The sequence below is a fragment of the Hordeum vulgare genome, chromosome 5H (genome assembly GCF_904849725.1).
Source record: "Hordeum vulgare subsp. vulgare chromosome 5H, MorexV3_pseudomolecules_assembly, whole genome shotgun sequence".
NCBI classification, from domain to species: Eukaryota; Viridiplantae; Streptophyta; class Magnoliopsida; order Poales; family Poaceae; genus Hordeum; species Hordeum vulgare.
In genome coordinates, this window is record NC_058522.1 from 169,284,462 (window position 1) to 169,299,914 (window position 15,453).

General features: G+C 44.5%; 1 protein-coding gene across 2 annotated transcripts in view; it reads left to right on the plus strand.

Annotated features, from left to right (window-relative positions):
- The first annotated feature begins 11,927 nt into the window (after nt 1–11,927).
- The window catches only part of LOC123397937 (oxysterol-binding protein-related protein 1D-like), a 33,008-nt gene continuing 29,482 nt past the window's right edge, over nt 11,928–15,453 (plus strand). For both annotated transcript variants that reach the window (XM_045092449.1, XM_045092450.1), the window contains exons 1-4: nt 11,928–12,487; nt 12,785–13,141; nt 13,863–13,947; nt 14,296–14,744. In XM_045092449.1, the coding sequence (XP_044948384.1) occupies nt 12,107–12,487; nt 12,785–13,141; nt 13,863–13,947; nt 14,296–14,744 (1,272 nt within the window). In that variant the 5' untranslated portion in view covers nt 11,928–12,106. The remainder of the gene's footprint in view (nt 12,488–12,784; nt 13,142–13,862; nt 13,948–14,295; nt 14,745–15,453) is intronic.

Consider the following 15,453-nt stretch of genomic DNA (forward strand, 5'->3'; position numbering starts at 1 on the left):
TGGATGACACGGAAGTATTCCGTTTCTCGTGGGTCCAGCGTACTACCTCTGCAGAGTGTAAACTATTCGAATAGCCGTGTCCACGGTCAAGGACAGTTGGGTGGTGCTGCTTAAACTACGTCCTGAGTTTCCGCATAAACCAAGTGTGTGTGTGTGTGTGTGGTGTTAAAAAGGTGTTGTTATAATCATGATAATCACAATAATATGATCAAGTTCGGTGACTTGACATATAGGGTAAACCCGGATGGTTTAGCCCTCATTAATACCTTGAGATTATGACAAGTCCGATGACTTGGCATTTAGGGTGAACCCGGTGTGTTCAACCCTTTACGGATATGTCAATATCTGTAACCTAATATTCACAAGTAATTCTTTAACCTGATGCATATACATGATCATACCACCTCATCGCATTCCACTCAAGATAACTGTCACTGTTATTCATTACAATTTATGTCATGGGCTGTTTGCGAGTACATTCAAAGTACTCATTGGCTTGCCACTGGTTATGTTATTGACCATACATGGAAGGACCAGAGTTTGGCGATGAGTACGCCATCGGAGACGGACCTGCGATCTAGGACGCTTCCGAGTCAGAATGCCTGTCGGTGTAGGCTTGATGGCATGGGCACCGCTTAGCCCTTACGAGTTTCCGCTACTCGATGTATCCCTTTATTTGGCTTTAGGCCTTGCTCTTGAACCCGACCTTCTGGTCATTTGATGTAATAATTTGGTACTTGGATGTAAGACTCTATTATTCAGTATCTGTGTTCAGTGAACATTGATCCTTGGGGTCACTGGGCACGGCGAACTCGACTTGCTAGTCGGGGTCCCCACACATTATGTTCCTCCGTTGGCCTTGGCACTAAATCCCACACTTGGTTGCGCTCGAAGTTGTTAAGTTCTTCATGCATGGCCATAAGCCAATCCTCATCATCGAGCGCTTCCTGTACCTGTTGAGGTTCACAATACGAAACAAACGCGTGATGCTCACAATAATTTCAAATCTGTTGACGGGTGGATACTCCCCTTTTTAAACTGCCAAGTACATTCTTCATAAGATGTGACTTGACTCTCAGCTTGTTCGCAATCTTGGCTGCTCGACGCTCCAAGAGTTCTTCATTGGATAGCGGGGAAGCATCGACTTGTTTACTTTGCTTGCCCTTGCGTCTTGAGCCTCCCTTGGCACCGGCTGTTGGTGCTGCAGAAGGGAATTGTGAGACAGTATCCTCATCATCTTGACTTTCGACTTGAGCAGGTTCACTGGTTTGTTCTTGTATTTGTGGTTGCTCTTGATCTTGTGCTTCTACTTGGTCTGGATCTCGTGGTTGCACTTGATCTTGATCATGAGCAGGTTCAGAGTCTTGGGAGAGTGCTTGAATATCATGAGATATATCATCATTGTTGGGCAATTTATCTTGACCTTGAGCTTGTTCATTTTGTTGAGAGTCTTCTCTTTGTTCATCGGAAGCGTGTGGGGCTTGTGGAGGTGATGGCTCCATTTGAGTAGAGCATTGTCCTTCTCCTTCGGCTACAAGGGGTTCCTCGATGGGGAGTATTTGACCAATCCCCATTCTTCTTATGGCTTGGGGAGGAATTTCATCACCTACATCACAAAGACCACTTTGCTCCACTTGGGAGCCATTATTTTCATCAAACTCCACGTTACACGTCTCCTCAATGAGTCCGGTGGACTTGTTGAGGACACGGTAAGCATGAGAGTTTGTAGCATAACCAACAAAGATGCCCTCATGTGCTCTAGAATCAAATTTAGCTAAACGTGCACCTTTCTTGAGAATAAAACACTTACAACTGAATACCCGGAAGTACTTGAGATTGGGTTTGTTTCCAGTTAGAATCTCATATGGAGTCTTGTTCAAGCCTTTGCGGATATAGAGCCGATTGGACGCATGACATGCTGTGTTCATGGCTTCTGCCGAGAAGTTATATGGAGATTTGAATTCTGCCATCATTGTCCTTGCAGCGTCTATCAAGGTCCGGTTCTTCCTTTGTGCCACGCTGGTTTGTTGATGGGTATATGGTGCTGAATATTGGTGTTTTATTCCCTCATCACCTAGAAACTCATCCAAGGTGTAGTTCTTGAAGTCGGTGCCATTGTCACTTCTAATCATCAAGATCTTTGCTTCATGTTGACGTTGGGCTTCATTAGCAAAGTTGATGACAGTTTGTTGAGTTTCACTCTTCTTTTTGAAGAAATATACCCAAGTGTATCTTGAGTAGTCGTCAACGATCACCAAGCAATACTTTCTGCCTCCAAGACTATCAAATGATGGAGGGCCAAACAGATCCATATGGAGAAGCTCCAATGGCCTCTTAGTGTAGATGAGAGTCGTTGGACGATGAGCAGTTTCATGAATCTTTCCTTCAATGCAGGCACTGCAAACACGATCTTTAGCAAAACTCACATTTGTTAGTCCACGAATATGGTCCCCTGTCAGAAGACTTTGCAAATATCTCATATTGACATGAGCTAAACGGAGATGCCAAAGCCAGCCCACATCAACTTTAGCCATTAAACACGTCGCGGTCTTAGTGGGTCGCTTTGAGAAGTTCACCACATAAAGACCATTTTCGACATATCCAACATAGGCTACTTTAAGAGTCTTTCTCCTCAGGAGGACCACAATATCAAGATTAAAGAATGTGGAAAAGCCCATAATTGCAAGTTGACGAACCGAAAGTAAATTGTAGGCAAGTGACTCAACAAGCATGACCTTCTCAATAGATAACTCTTAAGAGACGACCACCTTACCAAATCCCAATACCTTTGACGAGGATGCATCGGCGAATTGGACATGGGTGGGCATAGATGGAGAAGGATGCACATCCACCACTAAGTCCTTGCTTCTGGTCATATGATTTGTTGCTCCACTATCGAGCAACCATGACACCCCACCGGAAGCAAACTCCTGCAATAGATCAAAGCTTGGTTTTAGGTACCCATTTTTAATGGGTCCTTTCATGTTAGAGACAAGGGTCTTAGGAACCCAGATAGCCCATTCAATGTACTCATCGTAGGAACCAACAAATCTGGCATAAACATGCCCATCACTAGCACGACATAAGACATAAGAAGAATTGAGTTTGTCGGCTGTGTTAGTAGGAATGGTTTTGCCCTTCTTGTGGTTTCCATAGTCCACCTTGTTCCTGTTCACCTTCTGAGTCCCCTCACACTCTTTGACAAAGATGTCCATGAGGGTAGGAGATCGTTTGTTCCTGTTCCTCCTTTTACCTTTTGACTTGGAGGTAAGTCCAAGTCCCTCCTTTCCTACAACACCTTTTTGAGTGCTCAAGAGGTCGTTCGGGCTCTTCTCACCTTGTATGCATGCCACAAGGCCCTTCTCAAGTTTCTCCTTTAACTTGGCATTTTCCTCCACAAGATGTACATGCTCACAACAGGGATTAGTTGCACAAGCATTATCAATTAACACAAAGGGAGGACAAGTAGAGATCTCCTTGGTGAGCTTTGCTTGGAGTTGATCTTGAGACTCTTTCAGAGAGAAATGAACACCTTTCAAGACCTTGTGGGTCTTGTCAAGTGTGTCAAACTCCTCTTTGAGTCTATCATGGCCAACCCCAAGAGCATACTTTTCAGACTTAAGCATACGAGTAAGAACAACATCATGATCTAGTTTCTTTTGCATTTTAGCGCAGTCATCGTTATATGACTCCTCAAGAGCCAAACGAAGAGTGCGCTCCTTTTCTAGAGCAATAGATAATTCAGCAATTTCATCGGCATAGTCACGACTATGTCCCTGAAGCTCGGAGATGGTCTCCTCATGAGACTCAATGAGGTCAGTGGCCTCACCCAGTTGTTCCAAGAGAGCAACAAAGTGCTTCTTGGATTCTCCCTTAATAGTGCACAGAAACTTGTCAAGATCATGCTCATTAAGTTCCCCAACATCACTATCATCAACACAATTTAACAATGAAGGAGCAGTAGCGATGTTGGTCTTAATGATGGGGGTTACCTAATTTATACCTTTTGCCATGAGGCACTTGGTGATGTGGTTCTCGTTGGGGGCGTCGAAGAGGGACACCTTCTGGGGAGAGGTAGTGGCAATAGCAACAGTTGCCGTTGCCACTGTATCATCATCATCATCATCATCATCGAAAAGGTACTCTTCAAGGGCCACCATCCCTTTTGGGTGGGGTTTCTTCACAAGGTTGTTCTTGATTGGAAATGATTTGGTTTTGTCTTTGCGAATGATCTTGCCCCCCTTGTCTTCCCTTTTCTCATAGGGACATTCGGCCACGAAGTGGCTCACGTTACCACAGTTATAACATGTCCTCACTTGTTGTTTGGGTTTGAATCCACTCGAGTTGTTCTTGGTGAAGGTGGGTCTTGAGTTCCTCTTGTTGCCCCAGAATTGCCTTGATGCAAGAGCCATGTGCTCATGATAGGCATACTTTGTGTCTTCAGGGCAGCTCTCCTCTTCCTCATGCTCTTCTTCTTCTTCAAACATTGCTTTTGCTATTAACGCAAGGTTGGGTGAAGTTGTTTTTGAGCGAACACGAGCAAGTGCATTGTCGGCTATTTCGTTCATGATTGACATTGCAATGAATTCATCCAACATCTCACTGGAAGACAAGGAGTGGAAGTCTGGCCGCTGACGAATGACAGATGACATGGCTTTGTTGAAAGGCATGATGGCTTTGAGAAACTTGCGCTTGACCCATGTATCATCCACATCCTTGCTCCCATTATCCTTGAGTGCCACAGCAGTAGTAGTCACCCTCCAATAGAGATCACGAGGGTCCTCGTCTTCCTTCACCACAAACTCATCGGCCTTATCAAGTATCACTTCATAGTTGGATCGTTGAATGCTTGAGCTTCCCTTGTACAACACCATAATATGCTCCCAACAATCCTTGGCCAAAGTGAAGGGACGCAAGTGAGGAAGATCTTCAGGTGGCACTGCGGACTGGAGAATAAACAAGGCGGAGTGATTGTATTGATTGTCTGCATCTTCTCTTGGAGTGAGGTTGCTTGGATCATGGGGATAATATCCTTGCTCGATGATTCTCCACAAGTTTGTTGAGCTGTGATTCAAATGAGACTTAATAGAAAATACCCAGTTAGCAAACTCACCTTTCACAAGCTTAGGAGGAGGACCAACAGGATTAAGACGCGGTGTGGGAACGGATCCTCCATAGACCATGGGGGGTGGAACTGAGGCATATGTTCCAGTCCCATCCTTTTCGTGAGATGAGGAAGGTCGCATACCTTTAGCCGCTTCCTTAGAGGAATTGGCCTCCGAATCGGTGATGGTGGGTTTAACCACTAACGTCGGTTCGGGTGGACTTTTAAATCCCTCAATTAACTCTTTAAGCATGGTCTTGACTTCGTTCGTCAAGGACGTCTTGAGGGCGGCCATAGCCGTATTCAAGTCGTCCCTTGTGACCGAAGTCAAGTCCATGGCCTCGGGTTGCCCATGGTTAATTCCCTCTTCGCCTTCCATACTCTTCGGGTGGTGAAACCCTTAATAAAGAGACGTGGCTCTGATACCAATTGAAAGGATCGATATGGTTGACTAGAGGGGGGGTGAATAGGCAACGACCACTTTTTAATTAATCTTAGCAAGTTAGGGTAAACAACATACGGGTTCACAAATATTACAACAATGGGGTGAACCTTAATGAAGCTAACAATGAGAGCTACTAAGACAAGTAAGAGATAGACAACAACATAAGCATACACAAAGTAAAGGTTAGAGATAACCACAAGTGGAACCAATGGAGACGAGGATGTGTTACCGAAGTTCCTTCCCTTTGACAGGAAGTACGTCTCTGTTGGAGCGGTGTGGAGGCACAATGCTCCCCAATAAGCCACTAAGGCCACCGTATTCTCCTCACACCCTCGCACGATGCAAGGTACCGTGATTCCACTATAGGTGCCCTTGAAGGCGGCGACCGAACCTTTACAAACGAGGTTGGGGCAAACTCCACACAAAGCTTGGAGGCTCCCAACAAGACCACGGAGCTTCACCACAATGGAATGTGGCTTCGAGGTGACCTCAACCGTCTAGGATGCTCAAACACCCAAGAGTAACAAGATCCGCAAGGGATTGGTGGGGGAATCAACTTTTCTCTTGGTGGAAGTGTGGATCTAGGCCTTCTCAACCAATCCCTAAAGAATCAATAAGTTTGATTGGCTAGGGAGAGAGATCGGGCACTTTTGAGCTTAGGGAGCAACAATGGAGCTTGGGAGGGTAAGAGATAGGGTTCCACAGCTAGAAGAACCCTTTATATAGTGTGTGGGGGGGAATCCAACCGTTTTCCCACTCACAGCCCGTGCCTAGCGGTACTACCGCTAGCACTCCAGCGGTACTACCACTAGCTGCAGCGGTACTACCGCTGGCACTCCAGCGGTACTACCGCTGGGCCCCTGGTAGTGCATAAGCACTACCACCGCCAAGAAAGTCTTCGCAAAAAGGTCCGTCCACGTACAACCGCTAGGCAGGCGGTACTAAGCTCCTCGAGCGGTACTACCGCTGACCAGGGGCGGTACTACCACTGGCTGTAGCGGTACTACCGCTAGCACTCCAGCGGTACTACCGCTAGGCCTAGCGGTACTACCGTTGGGGGACCATTTGCAAAGAAGAAAGAAACACCAAGGCGGGAGCCACTCCAAAGTTGCTGGCAAGGGGGAAAATAGGTGAAGTGTGCGCGTGCAAGATTGATTCCACCCAAACCTTTCCACTACGGTTCCCCTCTTAATAGTACGATTTTCCTATGACTCAAATAAAGAGAATCGTAGAGAACACCGTGCTTCCGTTCCACGAAAGAGGGGGGCGAGTCGTCTTGTGCCGTTGACATGTGTTATCTGAAATCTTAACACACACGATTAGTCCTTTGCGGTACTGTCATCAATCACCAAAATTACTTAGGCATAAACTATGCCCCAACATGAAGCTGAAAGGACGTGGATGTCGCCTAGAGGGGGGGTGAATAGGCGCTTGAAAATAATTACGGATTAGACTTGAACAAATGCGGAATAAAACTAACGTTTAATATGTTAAGCACAAAACCTAAAACGACTAGGCTCACCTATGTGCACGAACAAGTTATGCTAAGCAAGATAAACAACTAAGTGATAGCAAGATATATGACAAGAAACAATATGGCTATCACAAAGTAAAGTGTAAAGGGTTCGGTTAAGAGATAACTGAGGCACGCGGAGACGATGATGTATCCCGAAGTTCACACCCTTGCGGATGCTAACCTCCGTTGGAGCGGTGTGGAGGCACAATGCTCCCCAAGATGCCACTAAGGCCACCGTAATCTCCTCACGCCCTTGCATAATGCAAGATGTCGTGGTTCCACTAAGGGACCCTTGAGGGCGGTCACCGAACCCGTACAAAATGGCAACCCTTGGGGGCGGTTACCGGTACCCGTACAAATTGCTCGGGGTAATCTCCACAACCCAATTGGAGACCCCGACGCTTGCCCAGAGCTTTACACCACAACGATTGAGCTCCAAGACACCACCAAGCTTCTAGGACGCCAAAGCATCCACGAAGAACAATCTCTAGGGTACTAAGTACCAAAGGGTAATAAGCTTCTCAACTTCTCACGTCCACGTATCACCGCGGAGAACTCAAACCGATGCAACTAATGCAATGGCAAGAACAAACGAAGTGGTCAAGTCCCTCACACTCAAATCCCTCCACAACAACAAAAGCTATGGAGAAATATGAGAGGAAGAACAAGGAGCTCACAAAGAACTCCAAGATCTAGATCCAAGGGGTTCCCCTCACAAAGAGGAGAAACTGATTGGTGGAGATGTGGATCTAGATCTCCTCTCTCTTTTCCCTCAAGAACAAGCAAGAATCATTGGAGGGATTGAGAGTAAGCAAGCTCTAAGAAGGTCAACAATGGAGGTGAGCACAACGGATAAGTAGAGACCAAGGGGAAGAAGACCCCCTTTATATAGTGGGGGAAGGAATCAGACCGTTACCCTCACTTACACCCCGAGCCCAGCGGTACTACCGCTGGCAGCAGCGGTACTACCGCTGACCCTCCAGCGGTACTACCGCTGACCCTCCAGCGGTACTACCGCTGAGCCCATGATAGTGCAAAGATACTACCGGGCCAACCACCGCCAAGAAAGTCTTCGCAAAAAGTCCGACGTAGTACAGCCGCAAAGATGACGGTAGTAAAGTCTTGGAGCGGTACTACCGCTGACTAGGGGCGGTACTACCGCTGGGCCAGCGGTACTACCGCCAGCTCTAGCGGTACCACCGCTAGGGCGAGCGGTACTACCGCTAGGTCCAGCGGTACTACCGCTCGCCACTGAAACAACCATAACTTTCGCATACGAGCTCCGAATCGAGCAAACCCAAGCTTGTTGGATTCAGGACGACAAGAGCTATCCAAACATCTTAAGACCATGCCGACATGAAAAATGCCAATGATATAGAGATGTGAGACCTCTATGAATGAAGAACCGGCAAAAACTCCAACATCGAAAACATCATAGTAGATGCATATGGACTCCGTTTTCGATGAACTCGAGCTTGTCATGAAGATGACCATAAGCTCTAGAACTCACAAAGATAAACACCAAATAAGAACCAAGAAGTATGATGCAAGGACGCAAGTGGTTTGAGCTCTCAACGAACAATATGATGAAGCTACTCACTTGAGAGCCCCCCTTGACAAGTACATCAATCTATCCTAAAATCGAAAACCTATCAAGGGCAAACCTATACCTTGCACCTCGACCTCTTGAGCTAGATGATGATGATCTTGGCTTCCTCAAGATGGACCACCTTTCTTGATTGCATTGGCTTGATGAAGACTAGTTGATTGCTCCCCCATACTCACTATGGGTGAGCCACTCTTCAGCATATCTTCACAAGTCCATTGCCACCACAATGGACGACAAGCTTCAAGCATGATATATTCGTGGTGATCCACTTTAACTTGCACACCGCAATCTTGATGACGATCACCACTTGACGTCATCCTTCATGGGTTGTATGAGATCTTCCTTTTGACGCAAGCCCATGGAAACACACCTACCCCCCACATAGAACTCTCACGAAGACCATGGGTTAGTACACAAACACGTAATGGACAATGCTTACCATACCATGGGATCACTTGATCCCTCTCGGTACATCTTGTACGCTTTGTGTGTTGATCATCTTGATTTACTCTTTGTCTGAGATCTTGATCAACCTTGTGTCTCTATGACCATTCTTTGGATAATACCTTGAATACCATCTTGGTCATCATATAAACTCCTTGAACCCAACAGATGGACTTCAAGAAGTGCCTATGGACAAATCCTATAAATATAACTTAAGGCAACCATTAGTCCATAGGAATTGCCATCAATTACCAAAACCACATATGGAGATATATGCTCTAACAGAAGCGATGTTCACATATTGGGAAATAGTGAACATATTGCTGAAGCACCTGGAAAACCCTACAACGGTGTACAAATATGACCATGGCTACACAAATTTCCCCACGACAGTTGAGGGAGGATTTGAGCTAGAGCTTTATCGCAAGCCACACGGACGAGGGACCAAAAATACAGGCATGATTTGACAAACTATGTGATACAGTGAAACAAAAAATCTTTGAGTGTTAAGCATATTTTAGTCATCCAATGAAAGTTGGATCACAAATGTATGGTCATGCATAATGTCAATCCTGGAACAAATTTACTAATGATGGTCTTAGTCTTAGTTGCAATGCGAACTTATAATTTACAAGAGAGAATTACATGCTTGTGTCTTCATTAGAGCAAATGGACTACACACTGCTCAACTGAATGGTATGATCGAGGACAAGGAGCAATACCGACAACAAGAAACTTCAGTATGATGTGGTTGGATTAGTTACAAATTTCTTATCTTACTATTTAAAAAGGTATGCTTAGTTATGAACTAATAAAAATAATATTCAAAACAAATTAGGCATCGCTATTTCCTTTGATGTATTCGTCAAAACACACTTCATAATTCCTATATGTGTCATATTATCCAAAGGTTCATCTTACAACAATTATGATGCATTTATCATCAAATGGTAGAAACAAGCATGCACCTAGAAGTAGTCGTACACAACATTTGTACATATCTCCAAGATTCAAAATTCTTGAAAACGCCATGACACCTTTAATAAAAGCCAATGTCTCAAATAGTGGGCAGAAATATTTCTAGAGAGAAAACACCATGGCACCTTCAATAAAGGCTAATGTCTAAAATAGTTGTGTGAGATATTTTCACAGAGAACAACTAATCACTAATCAGTAAAACCTGCAACACCTGCTCTACTCTCTTCAGGTAAAATTCAAGTACGTTTAATTGAATAGGTAGTATAGAGGAACAAACACGTGTAAGTGAATGACATATGTTATATTACCTAGATTTTTATCTAAGTAGTTCAGGAAGATACCAATAATCGTTAGAGACCACAACTTGGTGGCCGGACGCTTGAACATAACTTGCCATCTTCACATATTTAAATGCTACAAACCATTAACTTCACCTATAGATGCACGCCGTTAACATGATGAAATATTTTCTTTTCTTGCAAAAATCAACGCACACTATCAAATTGCTAGCCATGGATTATTACAGTTAGCATTGTCACTGTGAGATTCACTTTGATCCCTCCCATAATCAAACAAATTTCAAAGGAAGATTATACATGGATTATAAATTGAAACCCCGCGGGTATTGATTCTACTTGAGGAATCAAAGTCCTAGAAACGAACATGTCCTTAGGGAGGGATGGGGTGCACCCGCAGATTAATGAACAATAAGGTTCGTCTTGAGCGACTGCTCGTCGGCCCGCCTAGGGTTCTAGGGTCGCTTCCATCACCGAAAAGTCAAATCGCAGTGGGACCTCCCACTTGTGGTCAACATCGATGGAGGCGACGGGTCCTTCCATGATTCGTCGGTGGCCTAACAGTGGAGTATCGAACCCCTCGTCACCACCGATCTAAGAACGGAGCCCCTACCTGTTGCAACCTTGGCGAAGAAGCTGCAAAGCGGAGGGGGAAGGGAGATGGATCGCTGCCCCTTCGATGTCCGTCTTCTTACCTGGAGCGACCTCACACGCTCCTTGGTGGGTTGTGCTTTCCCCAACCGCTAGATGGGCTGCTTGGCCCAATCAACGAGATGCCATCGATTTTTCCTCCGGAATAGCCTCCCAAGGACACACAACCCACTAATTAATTATGAAATTAAGTCATCCGATGGCCAACAACGACCCAAAATTGATATCTAACGGTCAAAAACCTTGATGGCCTAGGAGGGCACGGAAGGTGCCCAGTTTTAGTGTCCTTAATGGCAAATTTTATCTACCATCGATGATAGTTACCACCACTTGCGTTTTGTATATTGTATGTAGTATTTATTAAAACGAAGAGTATGTACGCGTAATATGTATATATAATAATGTTTAGGTAGTATATATACTTAATTTTTAGTAGTATATATCATATTTTGTATATGCTCTTTTTTACGTATAAATATATATGTATTTTACAAATATAATAAAAATTATGAGTTAACTTGTAATTTTTCATGCAACTCAATTTGAAATCTTTTATACTCCCTCGGTTCCTAAATATAAGACCTTTTAGAGATTACACTATGGACTATATACGGATGTATATAGACATATTTTAGAGTATACATTCACTCATTTTACTCCGTATGTAGTCTATAGTGTAATCTCTAGAAGGTCTTGTATTTAATAACGGATGTGCTCAATCTTCGTCAAAACACCACTTCACATTGTTACTACAGGCACTACCACCACCGCTGGCTACTGGCTAGTACCAGTGTACCACTACCACTCTTACATGCGCTACTTGATTATATATTATGGAGCAGTGCTCAATCTTATACCTCACGTGTCTAACTCTGTATCCGACGGATGTGATTCGTGTGTATCGACGAGCGAATGCAATGCATTGAGTAAAAAAAAAAGTACCACTACCACTCTCGCGGGAATGCCACTACGGTTTCCATGGCCTCGCAAACCCTAGCCGCCGGCGGAAGACCCTCCTGAGCGAACGACCCACCACATCGCGGCGGCTGTGTCTGGCTTCCCCATGAACCCGCTTTGCTGCATCGCGCCCGTATCGGTCGACTACGCCGCGGACTACCACCATCACCAACCCCGCAATGTCGCGGCCGCGACATTATCTGCACCTCCAGAGGCGGCTCCGCCTCAGCCCACTCCCCCTGTCGTCTCGGGGGTGCTGCACAAGTGGGTGAACTACGGCAAGGGGTGGCGGTCGAGGTGGTTCGTGCTCGAGGACGGGGTCCTCTCCTACTACAAGCTCCGCGACGGCGGAGGGGAAAGCGGTGAATCGTCGGCGTCGACAGCGGCGGCAAGGTTGATCGGGGAGGGTGACGCGCTGCGGCGGGCGCGGGAGGACGCTGCAGCTGCGGGGAAGCAGTGGAAGCCCTTCGGGGATATACACCTCAAGGTTCGCTACACTTCTGTTTGGCAGCGCTAGATTGGGTTTGTTCACACCTGGGGTTGCGCCATTGGGAAGTTAGATTGTTGAAGTACCATTGCTCGGGTAATGATTGGCCGAAGGAATATTGTTTCCTACCGGGCTAGATGTGTTTACAACTATCTATGATTTTGTTTGCAAAGAATTTAGTTTAATGCTGAAATTTACCATTATTACGGGATTATCCGAATGTTTTGACAGAATGCTAGAGAGAAGAACAAGACCAACATTGCTTAACAGTAAAAAGTTTCCTGCTCTGCTGTTCAGGTTTCGTCTATCCGTGCAAGCAGGTCGGATGATAAGAGGTTGTATATATTCAGTGGAACTAAGACGTTACATTTGAGGTGTGAAACTGAGGAGGATAGGAATGCATGGCTAGAGGCTTTGTTGGTGGCGAAGGATCGGTTTCCAAGGTCGCTGATGACCAATGATTTTGCTCCCGTGGCTGATATTATGCTGTCCACTGAGAAGCTGAGGATGCGTCTGCTACATGAGGGACTGAATGAAACAGTGGTCAATGAATGCGAGTCTATTATGATGACTGAGTTGCTGGAACTGCACAGTCAGATAAAGTCTCAGCAGCAGCAGCACTCTGTTTTAGTAGACCGGCTCCGTCAGCTTGAGGTAACTTTCTATTTCTAGTATTGTTTACTTCACAATGTTCTGAATTTTTATTGTGTTTACCATACTTACATAATGCACTTTTCAGAATCCTGGTAATATTAAAGGTGTTTATTATTTTAGCACACAGTAACATTTGGTTCTTCACATCACATATTAGTGATGAACTGAATATTAGCAGGGATTTTCATATTACTTCTTGTATACCATCACCACTACTAGTTTCGTTCTGATTGTTGCGTAATTGTAACCTTGCAGACGAGCATTTCTACTTTTCTTGAGACAGGATAATACTGTGTATGCATGGACATTTTGTGCATGCATGTAATGTTTGTGTAAGTCTGGGGCATTTTGGTGGACATTGGGATATAAACTGTCGATGGTTATAAATCCTGTCATAAATGTGAGATTCATTTAAATTTTATCCATTCATTTGAGAACCAGTTGTGGTTAATTATGTTTTATTCATATATTTGGAGAAAGGTTGACAATTGACATCATATGACATCATTTATGGATGAATCTAAAATAATTGCCCGTGTTATGGAAGTATGGATTAGTGGTTGTGCATAGAGAACACTTTAATTATATAAGCTGTGCATTGTTCCTAGCTGCCGTAAAGTTCTTTTTGTTTTGTAACTTGCGGTATTTTTTTTTCCGGTCTGAAATAGGAACCTTTTTAAACATAATCTGAAGGACTAAGATGGTTCAGTTCTTTTGGTAGACAGAGAAAGTTGAGCTGGAGAGAACGGTTGTGCATGAAACTAAAGAGAGGGAAGCACATGGCTATGTCAATGGCAGATACAGTGGTCAGTAGTTTCATCTTCATCCTACCATATCTTGCTTGTGATCCTGCCTTTTCTTTCTCTTTCTAACCTGCCATTGTAGCCTTTCAGTCCTAAGCAAGTTGGGGCATCCTAGCACCCACCTGCACTGCATATTATAGCTAGTACACCTTATGCATTCATACTACTTTAGAGATATAATCTTCTTGCACTTTTAGCAGCTTGTTGATATTACTAGTCTTCACGTTAGTATTGGAACATGATATTCTCTGTTGGCAAGCGGCACATTCTAATCTTATCCGAGTGCTAAATTTATGTAGTGCTGTCCCCTACGCTCCCAGTTAATTCTTTACTGCATTGTTGAATGTGCAGATTTTTATTCAGTTCTATCAGGCGGGAGTGCAAGCGAATCTGATCCGGACACTACAAGTCAAGTTGCAGATGCTGAATCTGATGAAGACGAAGTGACATACTTTGATACAAGAGATTTTTTGTCTGTAGAATCTCTACGAAGTGCTTCTCGAAGGAGGGAACTTGTAACAAATGGCTGCAATGCTTTAGAATCTATTGCAGACTCCAGATCGTATACTGCCAAATTTACTAAGTATCCCATTGTTAAACGTCGAGATAAGTTACCCGAGCCGAAGGAGAAAGAGAAGCCAATAGGATTATGGTCAATAATTAAAGAAAATATAGGGAAAGATCTCTCTGGTGTTTGTCTCCCTGTTTATTTCAATGAGCCTTTGTCTTCTTTGCAAAAATGTTTTGAGGATCTGGAGTACTCTTACTTGGTTGACAATGCACTACAGTGGGGAAAGCAGGTATAGTTGATAATCCACTCCAACTCTCTGTATAGCTCATTGATGCAAAACAGTTCTGTTTTCATCTCAGTATAAAATATTTCCCTGTATGCTCATTAAGTATTTGCCCGTACATTCCATTTTTGAAGCTTTCAGGTTTACATTTCTTTGTTAGATATTGATAGATAATTTGGCTATGTAGTTTTATGGTTAATTTCCGTGCATCATTTCTCGTTGTAATGCAAGACACTTGGAGAACTGTACATAAATGTCTCTTTGGGACTTGAATGCTTGATCCCGCAAGCTATGGAGTTCATCGGTTCTAAAACATGGCTATAGGATTTGCAAGGTTAAAGAAATAGAGGCATTAAGCCCTCGCTAGGATTTGAACAGAGACTTGCTTCTCCTCTTTGGCCTAGGCGGCCTTGCTCCTACTATGGAGCTGCTTGGAAGGGGAGATGGTGCTGCCTTACGTGAGTAGAGGCAAGTGGCGTTGATGCAGAGGGACATCGGTGTTTACGTGTTGGTGCTGGTGTAGAAGTAATGGGGGGGGGGGTGGCAGTTGATAAGCAGTGTTGCTAGAGTTTCCACATTGGTCTAGGAGGGGTTCCCACACATTCTTTAACTGAAGACCATGTTCCCTGCAAAGACTACACTTCGTTTGTAACAAAGCCCGAAGAAGCGCAAGCGCTTTTGCTCGTCATCTACCAGGACAACACACTGGAGCTTC